Genomic DNA, 19,704 nt, shown 5'->3' on the forward strand with positions numbered 1-19,704 from the left:
AAAACTGCACAATGTGGTGCAGTTTTTCGGAGAGAATGTGCTGCGGGTTCCAGGTTGGATACGCTGTGTCGTTTTTACGCAGCGCATCCGACTCGTGGGAACCCGGTCTAAGGGTGCAGTCACATGCGGCAGATTTAGTTGCAGAAGTTTTCTGCAACTGAAAATCAGTTCTATTCATCTGAATGTGGTTGTTTCTGCAGCAGGTGCATGGATTTCTGCAAGTTACATTTAGGGTATGTTCACACAGAGTGTTTTCAGCCGTCTTTCGGGCCCTAAATGTCCTGAAAATCGGCTGTAAAATCGGAAGCAGATCGCCTCCAAACATCTGCCCGTCGATTTCAATGGAAAAAACTTTGTTCTGATCTTACGGGGCGTTTTTTATGCGGCCGTTTTTCAAAGCGGCCACAAAAAAGAAGTGCATGTCACTTCTTCAGCCGTTTTTGGAGCCATTTTTCATAAACTCTATAGAAAAACAGCTCCAAAAATTGCCGTTAAAAACGCAGCAAAAAACGCGACTTTGATTAAAAAAACTTCTGAATTTCAGGAGCTGTTTTCACTTGAAAAAAGCTCCGTATTTCGAGACATTTTTTATTTTGTGTGTGCACATACCCTTAGATGAATAGAACAGATTTTCAGTTGCAGAAAATTTCTTAAACCAAAGCACCTATTACACTGGCCGATTTTGCCACGTGCAGCAAACACCAATCAACGATACAGCTCGTTGATCGGCACTTGTTTGCTCCTGTCACATGGCACTATGGATGGGGACAAGCGGTCGTTACTCCGATCGCTCGTACCCATACGTTATCATGTCGGCAGCGCGTCTCCCTGTTTACACGGAGATGTGCTGCAGACAACGATAAAATGTTACTTTTTTAGAACGATACGATCAGCAGATGAATGAGTGTTTGCTCGTCCATCTGCTGATCGCTGCCGCTCTATGAACTATCGTTTGCCCGATAATTGAACAGTGTAAAACCCCCTTAATCCTGCCACGTGTGACTCCACCATAATTGCAAGTATTTTGATTAGGAGTATCATTAATAGATTTTTTATTTTGTTTTTAACTTTGATACATTATTTCCACATCATTGTTCCTCGGCTCCAAAATATTAAACGTACTTTGTACAACTAAACAAATAGAAGTATGTTCATATTAAAGAGCGTCTACAGAGCCGACTATTATCACTTTTTTATAATATCTTGCCAGTGCACTTGATGTTTTATGCATTTTTATGTTCGGTGGTGAGCTGCCCATTTATTGTTTTTTATATGTTTATGACTAGTGGCATGAGAACCATCTGAGCATGAAAGACGGAGAATGAGAAAGGAATTCTGCCTTTGGTGTTCTTTGAATCCCTGTGTCGTGCACCACCCATTCAGTAGATGTCTGCAACTTTTTTTTTCTTCTTCAGTACATCTATAATAAGAAATAAAGTAACTTTGCAAATAGGCATGATTAAAAATCTCCTACCATTCTGTATATGCAGTTCCTATAATAAAAATCCTATGTTTCTCCATGGTTACAGACTACAAACAAACTCAGTGTGTAGTCTGATCCTCCAGTCTTGCTAACCTACAAACAGTAGAAGAAGGGTAGTGGAAGAGAGAGTGGAATAATAAAAGACTGCAGGATCAGACTACACAGAGTTTGTTTGTAGTCTGTAACCATGGAGACACATAGGTCTACATAAGAACTGCATACACAAAACAGTAAGAGATTTTTAATCAGATCTATTTTCAAAGTGTCATTATTTTGTATTTTAGATGCATTGAAGCATCAAAAATGGTAGTAAAAGTGCACATATATGTAAAGTAAGAGTAAACTCAACATGAAAGGTGACGATTTAATAAATGATATGGACACATGTATATGATATGTATTTTATTTAAAAAAAAAGGTTTACATTTTAAATTATTACATGGCCAGATCAAGAAATACTGCACATAGCACATACACTATTTACAAAAATAAAATCCATTTTAGGATTGACATGCAAACGTAAAAGATACCAAGTAATTCCATAACTAAGTGTAAACAAAACGTCAAGATTCATTAACATGAACAGACTGTGTTCTCTAAAAGTAGTCGCTGACTCACTCATGTTACATAACATCACCCTGCACATTATGGCGATCATTGGGTATACTGCCAAGGAGTCGATGAACGCCAGTGAGAAACCCACACTTCATATAACCTACACGACTTAATGTTAGAAGCAGGAATCACAGTAAAATCCATGGGATTTTCCTTTCATATATTACATAGGTGCTTCTGTCACTTATGTATTTATGACTGTACACTATTAATATAAAACAACGGCGTTTATATTGCATTTCAAAAACGGCTATGAAATAGGGTGAAAATGCTATTGAAATATATCAGGCTCCATTCCTCTATGTCCAGATAGGCACTACATGCAAATTACTGCTAAACAATTTATCTACATATGATGCCATGTGTCAAGTAGCCTGGTGTTTCTCTACCCTTTGAGGTCCATTTTATATACTTTTCTAAGACTATCCGATAAACCAAAACATTCTATAATCGGGCCCCATTGATACTGAATTAAGTGAATTTAACGATAGATAGATAGATAGATAGATAGATAGATAGATAGATAGATAGATAGATAGATAGATAGATAGATAGATAGATAGATAGATAGATAGATAGATAGATAGATAGATAGATAGATAGATAGATAGATAGATAGATAGATAGATAGATAGATAGATAGATAGATAGATAGATAGATAGATAGATAGATAGATAATGATAGATAAATGAAAAAAGGACACGGCGCCAGATGGAAGTGATAGAAGAGGTTTGTTTTTCCAGGGAAACAAAATATATGCTTCCTTTTCCAAATTGCAAATACTGGCAGGTAAATGCAAAGAGGTGCAAGCTGCTGCCGATCCCCAAACGCAAACACCTAAAGGAGTTGCCTTGATGAAAATTGTAAAGAAAATAAAATAAAAAAGAGGGATACTGTAGGCGCTGCTTGGTTGATAAAAGTTGGTTTATTGCATAAAAGCAAGGTAAACAGATTGCTACGCGTTTCAAGTCCGGCGTTGAAACGCGTAGCAATCTGTTTACCTTGCTTTTATGCAATAAACCAACTTTTATTAGAAAGATAGATAGATAGATGGATGGATGGATGGATGGATAGATAGATAGATAGATAGATAGATAGATAGATAGATAGATAGATAGATAGATAGATAGATAGATAGATAGATAGATAGATAGATAGATAGATAGATAGATAGATAGATAGATAGATAGATAGATAGATAGATAGATAGATAGATAGATAGATAGATAGATAGATAGATAGATAGATAGATAGATAGATAGATAGATAGATAGATAGATAGATAGATAGATAGATAGATAGATAGATAGATAGATAGATAGATAGATAGATAGATAGATAGATAGATAGATAGATAGATAGATAGATAGATAGATAGATAGATAGATAGATAGATAGATAGATAGATAGATAGATAGATAGATAGATAGATAGATAGATAGATAGATAGATAGATAGATAGATAGATAGATAGATAGATAGATAGATAGATAGATAGATAGATAGATAGATAGATAGATAGATAGATAGATAGATAGATAGATAGATAGATAGATAGATAGATAGATAGATAGATAGATAGATAGATAGATAGATAGATAGATAGATAGATAGATAGATAGATAGATAGATAGATAGATAGATAGATAGATAGATAGATAGATAGATAGATAGATAGATAGATAGATAGATAGATAGATAGATAGATAGATAGATAGATAGATAGATAGATAGATAGATAGATAGATAGATAGATAGATAGATAGATAGATAGATAGATAGATAGATAGATAGATAGATAGATAGATAGATAGATAGATAGATAGATAGATAGATAGATAGATAGATAGATAGAGAGATAGATAGATAGATAGATAGATAGATAGATAGATAGATAGATAGATAGATAGATAGATAGATAGATAGATAGATAGATAGATAGATGATTTATGCCCATGACATTGCCCCATGCATAGACTCTGTAAGGCAGCACACAGAGCACTTTTGGGTCTGTATGAGGCACTTTATGTAATGGCAATTTTTTTCTTGCAGATTCTAATGGAATCAATAAGTAATAACCTTTGTGTGAATCTGTGTAAAATCAGAGGCCCACGGAGGTACAGTATGGGCCCATAGCAGTCTATGTGCACTGTGATACAGATCAATTACATAACCATAATACGGGTGGGTGTAAAATAAATTAAAATACTTTCTAATAAACTTTGTGTGTCAATTGCAAACCATTGATGTCAGTGAATAGAAACAGTCACTGTTGACATTCAGGGTTTCAAAAAAACTTGTTATAACCTTGTCCAGCTGACACAGGTACAGGGCTTACAAGACACTGAAGGTGAGGCCACACAATGTGGTTGATGTAGAGATTTTCGCAAGTTTTCATAAGGTTTCACCTGAAAAATGTTTTGGGCAAAAAATGCATTGCAAAACAGGATGCCGTTGTGGATTTTCTCTGCAACATGGCCACACATTAATGGCATTGTGGGACCCACCCTAAGGATAAGGACACAGGGCAACAAAGACGCCACTGCGATGTGGTCAAAAACTGCTTTGACATTTAACGGAAATTGTTGTGGTCTTCAAATTGATTGTTAATGGTTGCGCGTTTTAGCAGGTAAAAATGTTGCTTAACTGCATAACCAAACAGATTTGTGGTAAAACCTGGTGGCCGTCATGTGTGGCCTCAGGGTATGTTCACACGGCCTATTTTCAGCTGTTTTTCGGGCCGTAAACACCTCGAATAACTGCTAAAAATACATAGGCTGAACGCCTCAAAACATCTGCCCATTGATTTTAACGCCCCGCAAAAAAGAAGTGCATGTCACTTCTTGAGCTGTTTTTGGAGCCTTTTTCATTGTCTCAATAGAAAAACAGCTCCAAAAACAGCCGTAAAAAAACGCCTCAAAAAACGCTTGATGCATAAAAAACGGCTGTAAATCAGAAGCTGTATTCCCTTTAAAACAGCTCCGTATTTTACAGCCGTTTTTTGTTAAGCGCATGAACATTACCGTGAACGCTCTGATACACTGTAAAAAGCCTTGCAACATGATCAGGATAGGTTTTCAGAACGCCATCCTGATCAAAGAAAAAATGGAAAACACTTCTATCACTCACAGCAAACAGAGATCTTGTAAATGGTGAGGAATTGAAACACAAGTAGATCAGAAAATTTAGGAACTTCAATACATAATGATTAAGATTTATTTACCTAAAACTGGGAAATGACAGTAATATTGTTAGAGTCGGAGCCGATGTCAGCACCAAGTAATCCTGGGCAGATGGCAGGGCCTGCTGGGCTTGGGGCTCTGTGGAGATCTGAATACGCATGCTCTTTGCTTGTCTAGACCAAGCTGGGTTAGATAGGGGACCCACTTTGACTCTGTTGTTCGAGGCCCACAAGTATCTGGGGATGATGGACCTGGTTGGCATAACTACTAATGGTTACCAAAAATGATACTAAGACTTAATAGAATATCATTAGTATGGATTAGTCTCGCTCACAATGAACCTGCTTTTAATACAGCTCCCCCTGCTGCCATTTTACATAAATGCCCTGAATATGAATATTAATCCACTTATAATAAAAAAAAACAAAAAAACAACAATAAAAATAAAGTTATATTTGTCCCTATTCAGTGCCTAAAATATATACAAATACATATTACATATAAATAAAACTAGGAATGTAACTGACGCGTTTCTCCACATTACCAGGTCAGCTACTGCTATTCGTCAGCTCCGACATTGTAACTCAGTTCTGTCCAGTGCAAAACATAAAATAGTCCTGTTGTCTATACAAAGTATCCAGGTAAGGACCGCAGCCAAATGCCCCAGGGGAAATTTAGAGAAATCTTTGTTAAACATGGCGCCCAGTCAAGATGAACAAGGGTTTGTCTTCCTTGGCATTGGCTGTTTGGAACTCATCTCGTAGACGGAACTGCCACTCGTCCTCCAGCTCCAGTTTAACTACTGTCTGACGGAGTGCATTGCGATCTTGGCACACCACACACAGGGTGGCATCTAAAGGATACAGGAAAATGGTCAAGATGTATGATTACAATGTGGATCTTGTTACGCAAGAGACACTGCTGAAATGTAGAAGACACTAAAATGTAGAAGACACAATGAGAATCCACTAAGCAGTGCAATGGAACTAAAAAAACTACAGCACGACCTGTTTGCATTCTAGGACCGCCACCATGATTTACACTGCTGATTTGTTGACACAAACCTGCTAAGAAATTAGTGCAAAGATGGCTGCTTGCCATTACAGCAAGAATAGAATAATTATAGACCAAAAGCAACTACACCAACCGTGAGAAGAGAAATACTCATGAATACATTTTCATTTTTGGGGGGGAATTGATTTCAGTGTTTAGAACCATTTTAAATGCCTATAGCCTTTCAGGTTTAAGTAAATAAACAGGATATGACTCCAGGCTGAGTATTCTGAACTACTCATTTTTAGGTGAGATCAAGGACATACATACCATAGAAAGCCCAAGCGGCTGCTATGGGACCATTGGAGAGAGAGAGGAGCCTAAGCCTGGTTGGGCTGATCCCCAGTGCCACTAGATGGTAAAAACCTGTGAAGGACTCCCCACTCCAGGAGCACTGAATAGTTATCAAACAAGGTGGTAGGGAATTAGCCCAAGGGTCACGGAAAATGAAGGAGCGCAGAAAGGATCACCATACCCTTCTCTCATGGGTGTCAAAACCTGGCACCATAACTGGGGGCCCATTTTTATCTTTGGTATGGAACTCCCTTTTCTATACACGCCAGTTAGATGCTAAAATAATAACAAGGCTCTAAACGTCCCGATGAGAATCCGCTGAGCAGTGGGAACCTGGCGCATTTATTTGTATTCCAATGTTCTTTCCAAGTCGTGACCTGGATATAGTCGAGTTAATGTCAAAGAAGAGTCATATTGTAATGAAACATTCTGAACAGACCTTCAATGTGTTTGTTTTCATTCACATCAGTCTGGAAAATCTAATTACAAACTGCAAGTGGTTTAACCTCTCGGGTAGAGCAGACTTCACTAAGGACACCGCACTTAATAACTGCACCGGCATAATGAAGAAAGGAATAATAACACATAATAATTATGATGGCTGCTTGTGATATTTTATGCCTAATCCTCACCATAAATCGTAGGTGTTAAGGGATTACCAGAGTCTGGATTGTGCAGTCTCCACACCTGCCTTACCTTTAAGGAACTGAAACTTCTTCAAGAAATTGGCGACAACAAAAGAGTCACAGAGGTGCAGCAGGAGCCCGCTAAACATCACGTCCGGGCAGCTAATGTTAACTGAGTGAGGCCGCGAATTCATGTAGCAGACCGTAATCTGAAAAAGGAAAGGTTGCATTCACTGATTGTGACATTACCGATTTACAGTGCTGATATTAGTAAAATGCATTTTTCTTAGGGTCAGTTCACACATAGATTTTTGGCGCTGATTTTCATGAGGAAACCACATCAGATTTAGCGGCAAAAAACTGCCCAAATTGCCCTAGATTTGATTTCAATGGGAGGCAGAGGCGTTTTTTTCCTGTGTGTCCTTGGCGAAAAAAGCAGTACGTGTTTTCTTACAGTGGTTTCCGCCTCTGATCTCCTCTGGCAGAAAAAACTTGCGCCTCTAGTTTCTGAGCATTTGTGCTACGTTTTTTGCCTGCGGACCGCATTAGATTCAACGGCCGTGGGCAAAAGCGCTGTGAAAAACGAGGAAAAAAAAACAACGCTGGCAGTTCAAAATATAGCTCAAAATGTTTTCATTTTTCTGCCTGCAAAATCTCAGTGTGAACTACCCCTTAGTTGGGAATACAGCAAACAGTAATTTAAAGCCTATCTCCCCTCAAAATCTAAACATTCAAAAGGGAGAGGAATATACCATTACCATACTCAGAGAAGTCTAGCAAGCTGAGATCTGGGATCCATTTATTTCTATGGGGCTACCGAAGATAGCACTCGGTAGCCTTAGGCCTTATTCACATGAACGTGTCCGTTTTGCGTGCGCAAATGTTCAGTGTGACATGTGTATATGGTGCGTGGCTGCGTGATTTTTGCGCAGCCAGCATCATTATGACATTCCCTTTTTAAGTGATGACACAGTAAAGAAGGAGGGGATTTTATGTTTCCCTTCTCTTCTTTACCAGCTGTAGCGCGAATCACGCTCGTCACCCGGAAGTGCTTCCATGTGCCGTGCGCGATTTGCATGCACCCATTGACTTCAATGGGTGCGTGCTGCGCGAAACACGGGCAAGTTAAATTAAGGTTTTTGTTGTATTTATTTTTTGGTGACTATATTTAAAAAATCTTGAAATATTTAAGTTTTCACACTTGTCATTGGAGAGCACAAAATAGACTGTCCTGATTTCTGCAGCTCACTTTTTCAGCTTTGCTGTATAGACTGGCACAAATGAGCAGAGTCATCTCATTATCATTAGAGAGCAGGGGATTTAATGACAGCTCTATTGTTCTTCTGGAGACCTAGATAAGGTAGAATAGTAACAACATATATTATATACACAGATAAAGCTCTGTATGCAGCTTCCCTGCAACTGCCTGGTCTTCGGGCGAGTCTGTACTCCATCTCTACCTGCAGACTGTATTAGTTCTTTGACACTTTTCTGTCCAGCATTGCAGCTGCAATAAAGCATGCACCCTGCTGCACCGAGTATACCGACAATTGATGAAGAAGGGGGCGGGGGGCTCCAATATATATATCCACCCGTAGTGCAGTTTTTATATCTAAGAAATTATAGCTACAAAATTTTAGATAAAATAGTAAACACATTATTTCTCTTCCACAGACTTTAATTAACTAAATTAAAATTAAATATATGAGACATTCTCTTTAAGCTATTCTTGTGCCTGCAAAAATGGAGGAGACAAGTGGTCACCCTGAATTTCTTACCTTGACCAATTGAATGTTGTCTCTACAAGGTTAACAAGTAAAAAATAGTTTTTGTTTGTTTTTTTGACACTACAGAGTCCATCATTTATTTTTTTTCATACAAAGAAAATTACTGATAACCACATTTTGATGGACACGAGGAGCATGTAATGGTGCTTGGTAAGGGTATTTAGATACAAAGCTAGGACAACTGTGAATCTAAACTCAAGTGAGGAAAAACCTTGCTACAACTCTAATAAGGACAATTAAAACAATTCTACAGTGTGAAGACTCCATCAAATAGCTTCTAGATCTTCCTGTACCCCTAAAAGTGTGATATGGGATATTGGCGTTATCTGAATAGATAATTGAATTTCTTGGTCTTGCTTTATAAAACATTAAAAACAGGGTCTGCTTTTTTTTTTCCAAAAACAGCACCACTCTTGTCCATGGGCTGTATTTGGTATTGCAGCTCAGCCTTGTTCACTTAAACCAGACCCTGTTCTCTAATCTCAAATAACACTGACCCAATCTGTCTGCCTGATCGGACAGTTAGGCTTCATTGGGGCTGTATAGAAATCCAGTACTGAGATTCCTGAAAACCAGAAAAGCTTAACATCACTCAGGGGAGATTCACAATATGTTGACTAAAAATCCTTCCCTTTTCTCCTAGAGCAAGGAAGGGATTGGCAGTTTGTCAAGTGCTGGCACTACCAACACAGCAGGGTTTCATGTAGGTAAGACACATGGCTGTGTGCCAGGCTTTAGGTTTTAAAAGAACACTAAACATAGCAAATCCACAGAAAAACGTTAAAAACATCCCAGCACTTTCTTGCTTCATATTCTCCTCTCCTTTGATCCTATTTTGTCTCATATTAGAATTAAAACTGAGAAATACATAAAGAAATATTCACTTTGTGTTCCATGAACTAAGCCATGTCCCTCCTCCTCACAATCCTGTGTGTCTGTGAGACAACTGGCTGCAGCAGGAGCCTCACCGCTCTGCCCTGTCTGCAGTGGGACACAAAGATTGTTAAGTAAGGATCTGTCACCAGTTATCAATTCCCAATCTCCTAACTAGTCTAATAGGCGCTTTGCTGCTGATAACTACAGTGTCATTTGTTTTAAAAAAACAACTTTTATTATTTGTTATTTAAGTTATGAGCCTTTTTCTAAATATGCTAATTTGGCTATAATAGCCAAATAGGAGGTGACTCTTTCTTTTCTCTCTGGGCAGTGTAATGTTTTCTGTATGACGCTGTCCAATCAGCATACAGCTTCTCCCCATTCCCTGCCCAGCAAACAGTGTGATCATTTAGTATACAGTTTCCATTCTCGACTGTGTTTTCAACTAGCGATGTGTCACAGCTAGAACCAATGGTGTAACTACCGTTGTAGCAGCCATATCGGCTCCTAGAGTGGCCCGTCCCATGAGGGGGCCTGTACTGCACTGGCCCCCCCATGCACAGTGGCTCCGCTAGCAGCCGCTATGGCTGCTGCAGTGGTAGCGAAGCATCATTCAATAGTATCTTTGTCCCTAGGACACAGATACTATTGTACACTACGGCAGGCAGGGAGTTATCTCCCTGCTCTGCTATAGGCTACAGGCCACGTTCGACCTGCAACCTATCAGGCGCAGGGACAGGATCCCTGTGCATGCCGGCGTGACGGCGTCACTTAATCGCGCCGGCCTGCGCAAGGATCCTGTCGGCGTTGTGGAACAGTTCGTTGCAGGAATGGGGCCCAGGTGAATATAATTGTTTTTGGTTTGGGGGAGGTATATGGCGCTGTCTACAAAGGGAGTTGTGTGGCGCTATCTACAAGGGGATGGGCTGTGTGGCGCTGTCTACAAGGGGGGGGCTGTGTGGTGCTGTCTACAAGGGGGGCAGTATAGCGCTGCCTACAGGGGGGTGTGTATGGCGCTGTCTACAGGGGGGTCTGTATAGCACTGTCTACAGGGGGTCTGTGTAGCGCTGTCTACAAGGGGTCTGTGTAGCGCTGTCTACAGGGGGTCTGTATAGCGCTGTCTACAGCGGGGTCTGTATAGCGATGTCTACAGGGGGTCTGTATAGCACTGTCTACAGGAGGGTCTGTATAGCACTGTCTACAGAAGGGGTCTGTATAGCACTGTATACAGGGGAGTGCTGTATGGAACTATCTACAGGGGGGCTGTATGCCAATATCTACACGGGGGCATTATCTATAGTGGGCATTATGCACAAAGGGGGGTTGTGTGGCAGAGCCCAGTCAAGAGTTTAATATGGGGTCTAGTGTTTCCTAGTTATGCCTCTGCCTAGAACTGCGATCCTGGTGTCATATATAAGATTAGAATCTCATCTTTCATATGCCACCAGAAACACTGTTCTTGGTGGTCCACAGCCGGAGATATGGCTATTTGAAGTGATCCCCCTTCCCTCCAGCCTCAGTCCCTCACACTGTGTGAAGCAGCTTCATGCTGATAGGACAGCGTCAGAGGTTGTGAGGCAGCTCCACCTCAGCAGAATCGGTGGTGTTGAAGTCCACTTGTCTAGTATAGCCTCATTTACATATTTAGAAAAATTACTTTTAAAATAATAAACTTTTTGGGACACAATTTTCACTAGTGTTATCAGTGTGACAGCGCCTATTACATTATTTAGGAGATTGGGCATTGCTAAACTAGTGACAGAGCCCCCATATCTGCCCTTTATCCCTGCACCAGACGAAAATTGAACAGATGAGCAGAAGACTAACCCCTGTCTCTCTGCAGGATTTCTACAAGACTGTTTATTTTGTGAACATACAGAAGACCCGGTATACTGAGAAACAGTGTTGGTGAGATTATCTCCTGTTTACTTTTATATTTCATTTCTAGGTTTAGTGTTCCTTTAAGATGTTATTTGTTCCTGTAAGATGTAACTTCACACAAATATGGAAATGAAACTTTTTAATAAGGGCTTTGCGATAATTTGGTAAGAATATTGGCCATCAGATGAGTAGAGCAACTAGAAAAAAGGCTGAATATTTGTGTTTTTTTTGTACCTGGGGTCCAAGGTTCAGGTAACAATCTACTTCAAGCACCGGGTGGCTGCGGTTATTCACTGACAGGGGAAAGAATCGATGACTATAAAACTGCAGAAATTTCTCTAGCAGTAGCTGAGCGGGTGCAGCCAGGATGGTGTGTTTACTATCTGGAGCGCAGATGTAGTGAGCCGAGGAAACAGACAGCGACGAGTCGAGGACCTGGAGGAGGAATACAGAAGTCAAATGAAATCAAATATAATCAGGAAATTACCGTACAATTGCTCACGTCAAACCTGTATTTTTACCTGTATTTTTACACTAAGATTGCAGAACACAGAGCAAATGATACATTTAAAAAAAGAGTAATGTATTATAAAAAGTGGCAAATGAGTACCAGCTGAGCACTGTGTGTAAATGACTGTCTATATTACTGGCCATACACATTGAATGTATGTTCGCCGAGCCGGTGCAGAGCAGTCTAGCAGCGGCTTTCTCCCTATTGAAAACACATGCACTCTTGGCCGATCCAAGCGTTCATGTGTATGGGGGAGTCGGGAGGAATAGCTGTTGGATGAACGATCGTTCTGCCGATAGATGTCTAAAGCGTAAGGCCAGCTGATTGGAATTGGAGAGAGAGGTGTAGCTATTGAGGGTGCAAGTGTAGCAGTGGGACTGGTGCCCATCAAGTTAAGCCTCTGGCTGTAGATGGATATTAGATGTAGTGCTGCCAGAAATGTTGTGTGTAACCCGCATGGTTCGGATCTTTTGCTTCCCTCTGCATCATTTCTGTAAATGTACATTTCCTCTCTTTATGCATGGGCAGGCGCTTCCTGTGAGTGACAAGTTGTGCTATCTGCTCTAAGCCAATCAGATGTCTCCTCCTTCTGCTACCCCTGCTCATACATAGGCAGGGAGGCTGTAACTTCAGTTTTTTTACATCAGGGTGCTATGCGGTTTTTTTAACCGATAGCACCCTGACACATTCACTTCAACGGGGCCATGCACACTTCCGTTTTAACGGAACCCGTCCGGCCGTTCCGTCAAAAATAGGACAGGTCCTACTCCTTCCCGTTTTTGATGGAACAGTCTTGGTCTTTTCATTGATTTGGTCCGTGAAACAACGGACTGCAAACGGAAGCCATCCGTGTGCGGTCCGTGTTTCACGGATCCGTCATTAGCGACCGTACCACGGCTGACAGATGTGTGCATTACACGGACAATGAGGGAGAGATAATGCAGAACTCCCCTCCCCCTTTCCTGACGGGTATTACTATTTTATACTCAGATTTTTTATTGACTGAACAATTACAGAGATCCTGCAGGCAAGGTAAGCAAAACTACAGGTTGCTGGAAGGTCAGGAAGATAAAGTCTTATTAATTCATATGCAACACTGATTTAAGGAAAAAGTATAAAAAAAAATATGCTTAAAAGAAAAAAACTGTTTCAGATAGATTATCTAGGGTAATAATTCAGAGGGCCCATCCCCCATCTATACAGAACATGTGCATGAACACTTTTGATTTCATTGTAAACTCTGTTGTACATACAGGACATATTATCAATAGAACAAATAGGGTTTTTTAATTAACCCGGCCACAAGTAGCATAACTTCCATGATCTAATGGGGGCAAGCACATTCAGCTTGTTATAGCCATAGGCAAGGTCAAAAATGTGTTATGAACCCAAATGTTTGCATGAGCCAACATTCAAGTGATTGGGGAAGAGCTGCAATACCAAACACAACCCGTAGAAAAGAGTGGCGCTGTTTCCGGGCAAAAGAGCGGAGTTTTTTTTATAATCTCATATGCCAACTATACATTCAGTGCTTCTCTTTTAGGGTATGTTCACACGGCCTATTTACGGACGTAATTCGGGCGTTTTTGCCCCCGAATTACGTCCGAAAATAGCGCCTCAATAGCGCTGACAAACATCTGCCCATTGAAAGCAATGGGCAGACGTTTGTCTGTTCACACGAGGCATATATTTACGCGCCGCTGTCAAATGACGGCGCGTAAATAGACGCCCGCGTCAAAGAAGTGACCTGTCACTTCTTTGGCCGTAATTGGAGCCGTTATTCATTGACTCCAATGAATAGCAGCGCTAATTACGGCCGTAATGGACGCGGCGTTCAAGCGCCTGCACATGCCGGTACGGCTGAAATTACGGGGATGTTTTCAGGCTGAAACATCCCCGTAATTTCAGCCGTAACGGACGCCCTCGTGTGAACATACCCTAATACTGAAGAATCCCAAAAGTCAGATGATAATAGTAATAGCTGCAAGCGCTGAAGTCTATCTTACTTTTGGTTTAATATGCAGAGATCGGTGTCCTCCAACTGCAATCTGTTTCTTCATGACACTGAAGCGATTAAAGCGACAGATGAGCAGCCCAGAGCTGTTCACTCGTAGGTTAAAGTCAACATCATCGCACGTGAATCTGACATAGGAAAAACAGGAAGATGTTTATCAATCATGATGAAGCCATTTACTGTCACCGTCTACAAGAAAATGATTCAAGACGTTGCAAGTCACAGTGTTGCCTAGTGCAAATGATCGATCGCTAGAAAAATCATGATTACTGATCTTAGTACATAACAGTAAGACTTCATGGGAAGCTCAGAAACTATAATAGGAAATTGTTACATTTAAAGGGAACTTCCACCTAAAATACAAAAATTACCAGCAAAAATTAGTCTATGAGTGATTCTTAAAAAATTCTACTCAGACATTTTTAGTTAGATATTGGGAAAGTTATGGGCCAACCAATATAGCCGTCATTACAGATCCACCAGGGGCTGAGCGTCATGTCAGTCCAGTCATGTAATTATATGGGAACAGGGGATGTAAGACTGCATAATAAGGCAAATTTGCTGTTCTGGGTGCTGGAAAAGCTGGAAGAGAACTCGTGTGAAAGCTGTAATGCCAACCATATTGGTTACTGTTATTAAGCAAAGATAAAGATTACAAAAGTTACTTGTGTAGATGTTACAAAGTACTTGTTGTCTGGTTTAGAAAACCTTATCAAATACCTTATTAGAGAATCCTGAGTTAAGGACTCTTATATATTGGCCAAAGCAGAAAACGGCTACAAAGAATATCTCTCACTTTGGAGGACCCAGGGATGTTTGTTCATTACATTGATTTCAAAGAGAACTGTGTAATGCTTCATATCACCTGTGGTGGCGCTGCAGAGAAATTGAACACTTACTGTCGGATTTCCTCTCAGATTACAGTTGATCGCTGTGATCATCTTATTGTCAGGGGAAATTTCTACAAAGGAGTGATTGTCTAAAGTCCAATGATATTGATATAAAACTTGGGTTGCCAGATGAAAAAAAAAGTGTGACCCTGATAGCATCACATGGGCATCCTATAGCCATTTTTAGTTGGCACAAATTGAAAAGCTAAAAGTCGGTTGCCGCTTTCAGGGACAATACCAAGTGTATTTTCCACATAATGATAATATCAGGACACTTTGCCGCTGCTATTTAACACTCTAACCTTCAGTGCTCTGGCCGTAGGAGGTCGGCAAAACAGCAGGACGCCAGTCTTCAAAAAATTAAATAAATAAAACTTCTAGTATTGAGTGCCGTCGTTGCTATGGGTACAGGTTAACTACTTAACAATGGTAACCGCCGGCTCGAAGTGGAGGGAAATAAATGTTAACACATTCTCTTCCACAGGGATCGTAGTATTATAACTGTGGTGGGAAGAACACATCTAAGAACACTTGGATTGTGGCTGAAGAATGGTCTGGACCCAGGATTTTTACATTTATTGATAAGTTTGGGGTGTATTAGGGAAGCCCACCTACCTGTTCTGATTGTACTGTACGTCTCGTGTCAAGTCCACATTGAGGAGAATGAAATCATGCAGATGACAGCGGGAAAAGGGATCCATCATATCTACACCTTTAGTCTTACTTGCCCATTTCCGCATCCCAAGCATAGCATACTGGGCAATGTTCTGCATGGCCTCCATGTGCTGTAGTATATGTTTTAAAGACACGTTTCTTTCATGCCAGGAGAAATCCCTGGAGGATTATCAAAAGACATAAAAAAAAGTCACCAATTAAAAAAGTTGCACTTTTTGTTTTTCCTCATGTCATTCATGCGTTTTCTTATTGGAAACGTCATTGATGATGGTGTAGATATGTGACTCTGAATCTTCAAGATGTCCACTGCAATCTCTACATCATTAATAAATGTATAACCGCTCGTCATGTTGACATATTATTTCAATATCACATATTTGCCATATTGCCCTCGGTCAGCTTTGTCACTGAACAGCATGGAAGTAATGCCACAAGGAGTGGCCAGTGCTTACAACGGGTGTGGATTTTAGACACTGGATAAATGGTTACATACCTTCTTTTTAATTTTTTACACAGTTTCAAAGCTTGGAAAACCCCTTTAATTCTATACCCTTAAAGTCATATAACAAGAAGCTAGGGGACTGAGATGTGCGGTAACCGACTAATTTACTTCCCCAGCATAATAATGTCACTTAAAGGGGTTCTCCGGGCATTTTATATTGATGGCCTATCCTTAGGATGAGTTATCAATATCAGATCGGTGGGTGTCCGTCCCCCGGAATCTCCGCTGATCATCTGACTCAAGGGGCTGCGGTGACGAACGCTGCGACCTCTTGAATGTTTACCAGGCACAGCTCTGTACATATCCGTAGCGACTGTGCCTGGGATTTCAGCTCAGTCCCATTCTCATGTTGGGACTGGTACTACAAACCACAGCCATTATGGAAGTGTACGGCGCTCCGGCTGTAAATTGTGTAGAGGCCGCGGCGTTGGTCCTGGGAGTTGGACAACCACCAATATGGTATTGATGACCTATCCAGCAATCACCTTCCAGACTTCTTGTCTCATATTCGCTTTGTGGAATAATAAGTATCCCCCACCCTCCTTTCCCTCCTCTGGTATTCCACATTGCCCAACATTCCCATTGTCGAGGTCCCTGGAGCTCAGGCTTTGACCAAGACTCATTTATTCTAAAACACAATGGCGAAATGTTAGTGGCTGCACCAAACAAAGAGTTTATACATTCAACGGCTTCCAGGAGAATTCAAGGTATGCCTGTATTTGTAGCCATGGTATCTGGTTGCTAGTGGCTACAATTACCTTGCCGATAGTAAAGTTCCACCTACACAGTCATTAATATGAAATGCCCAGAGCCTGTTAGACTTCTCATAGACTTCAACAACATTCATCTAAAGGAACTTATGACTGAAAAGCCATGAGACGTAAAATAACCCATATATCCCATATAACCCATACAACGCATACAACACATATAACACATACAACACCAATAACACATACAACACCAATAACACATATAACACATATAACACATATAACACATACAACACATACAACACCAATAACACATACAACCCATACAACACATATAACACATACAACACTAATAACACATACAACACAAATAACACATACAACACATATAACACATACAACACAAATAACACATACAACACAAATAACACATATAACACATACAACACAAATAACACATATAACCCATACAACACATATAACACCTACATAACTCATATTACACATATAACACATACAACACAAATAACACATATAACCCATACAACACATATAACACCTACATAACACATATTACACATATAACACATACAACACAAATAACACATATAACCCATACAACACCTACATAACACATATTACACATATAACACATACAACACAAATAACACATACAACACAAATAACACATACAACACAAATAACACATACAACACAAATAACACATATAACCCATACAACACCTACATAACACATATTACACATATAACACATACAACACAAATAACACATACAACACAAATAACACATACAACACAAATAACACATATAACACATACAACACAAATAACACATATAACACATACAACACATATAACCCATATATCCCATATAACCCATATAACCCATACAATGCATACAACACATATAACCCATACAACACATATAACACATACAACACAAATAACACATACAACACAAATAACACATATAACCCATATATCCCATATAACCCATATAACTCATACAATGCATACAACACATACAACACCAATAACACATATAACCCTTACAACACATATAACACATACAACACTAATAACACATACAACACATACAACACAAATAACACATACAACACAAATAACACATACAACACATATAACACATATAACACATACAACACAAATAACACATATAACCCATACAACACATATAACACCTACATAACACATATTACACATATAACACAAATAACACATATAACCCATACAACACATATAACACCTACATAACACATATTACACATATAACACATACAACACAAATAACACATATAACACATACAACACATATAACACCTACAACACATATAACACATATAACCAATACAACCCATATAACACCTACAACACATATAACACATATAACCCATACAACACATATAACACATATAACCCATACAACACATATAACACATACATAACACATATTACACATATAACACATACAACACAAATAACACATATAACACATATAACACCTACAACACATATAACACATATAACCCATACAACCCATATAACCCATATAACACATACAACACATATAACACATATAACCCATACAACCCATATAACACCTACAACACATATAACACATATAACCCATACAACCCATATAACCCATATAACACATACAACACATATAACACCTACAACACATATAACACATATAACCCATACAACCCATATAACACCTACAACACATATAACACATATAACCCATACAACACATATAACACATATAACCCATATAACACATATAACCCATATAACACATATAACCCATACAACACAAATAACACATATAACCCATACAACACATATAACACATACAACACTAATAACACATACAACACAAATAACACATATAACCCATATAACACATATAACCCATACAACCCATATAACACATATAATTCTATAACTAAACCCTAATTATGATTTCATTTCTGTAAGAAGCCTGGATAAGGATTGATTTCCACAGAGTTTTGCAGCTTTTTTCGTGGTGTTTTTCATATCAGTTTATGATATTATAGGTGCTGTCTGGATTAGACATCTTATTTTTATATAGCAGGAATTCTAAATTTTTGGAAGAGGGCTTCCTCGTTCAGGAGCTCCAACAATTAGTCAGAGCTGAGAGCGGCTACAAATAACTTCTCTCCATCTCTGGAGGACCCAGCATGTCTTTGAAGTTCACCGAAAGCCCATTGATTTCAATGGACACAATGTGATGCTTAATTTTTCCTTAAAGATGATTGCTGGGGTAGCCTGCACTTGATACCCAGTGAACAGCTCATTTTCATGGGACCTTTTTATTAAAAAAGGCTTTCGAATAGCAGACAACCCCTTTATTGTTTTTTGGTAAATATTTCTTTTTTTTATGCTTTATAACTGCCAGTTATATACGGTAAGCACAAATCCGATACAACACTAGGCCTCACAGTAATACATCTGTATTGCAGTTACAAAAAAATGACCTTTATTTGAGCACACATAAGCTTAATAAAATAAATAAAATTAGATTGAGACATAGATG

At 39.4% G+C, this 19,704-nt stretch overlaps 1 protein-coding gene across 1 annotated transcript in view; it reads right to left on the reverse strand.

The window, feature by feature from the left end:
- Positions 1-3,961: 3,961 nt before the first annotated feature.
- The window catches only part of GREB1 (growth regulating estrogen receptor binding 1), a 108,919-nt gene continuing 93,176 nt past the window's right edge, over positions 3,962-19,704 (reverse strand). The window contains exons 28-32 of the mRNA XM_075861100.1: positions 15,829-16,047; positions 14,316-14,451; positions 12,033-12,233; positions 7,325-7,463; positions 3,962-6,134 (exon numbers count right to left, since the gene is read on the reverse strand). Coding sequence (XP_075717215.1) covers positions 5,971-6,134; positions 7,325-7,463; positions 12,033-12,233; positions 14,316-14,451; positions 15,829-16,047 — 859 coding nt within the window. The 3' untranslated portion in view covers positions 3,962-5,970. The remainder of the gene's footprint in view (positions 6,135-7,324; positions 7,464-12,032; positions 12,234-14,315; positions 14,452-15,828; positions 16,048-19,704) is intronic.

The sequence above is a fragment of the Rhinoderma darwinii genome, chromosome 4 (genome assembly GCF_050947455.1).
Source record: "Rhinoderma darwinii isolate aRhiDar2 chromosome 4, aRhiDar2.hap1, whole genome shotgun sequence".
NCBI lineage: Eukaryota > Metazoa > Chordata > Amphibia > Anura > Rhinodermatidae > Rhinoderma > Rhinoderma darwinii.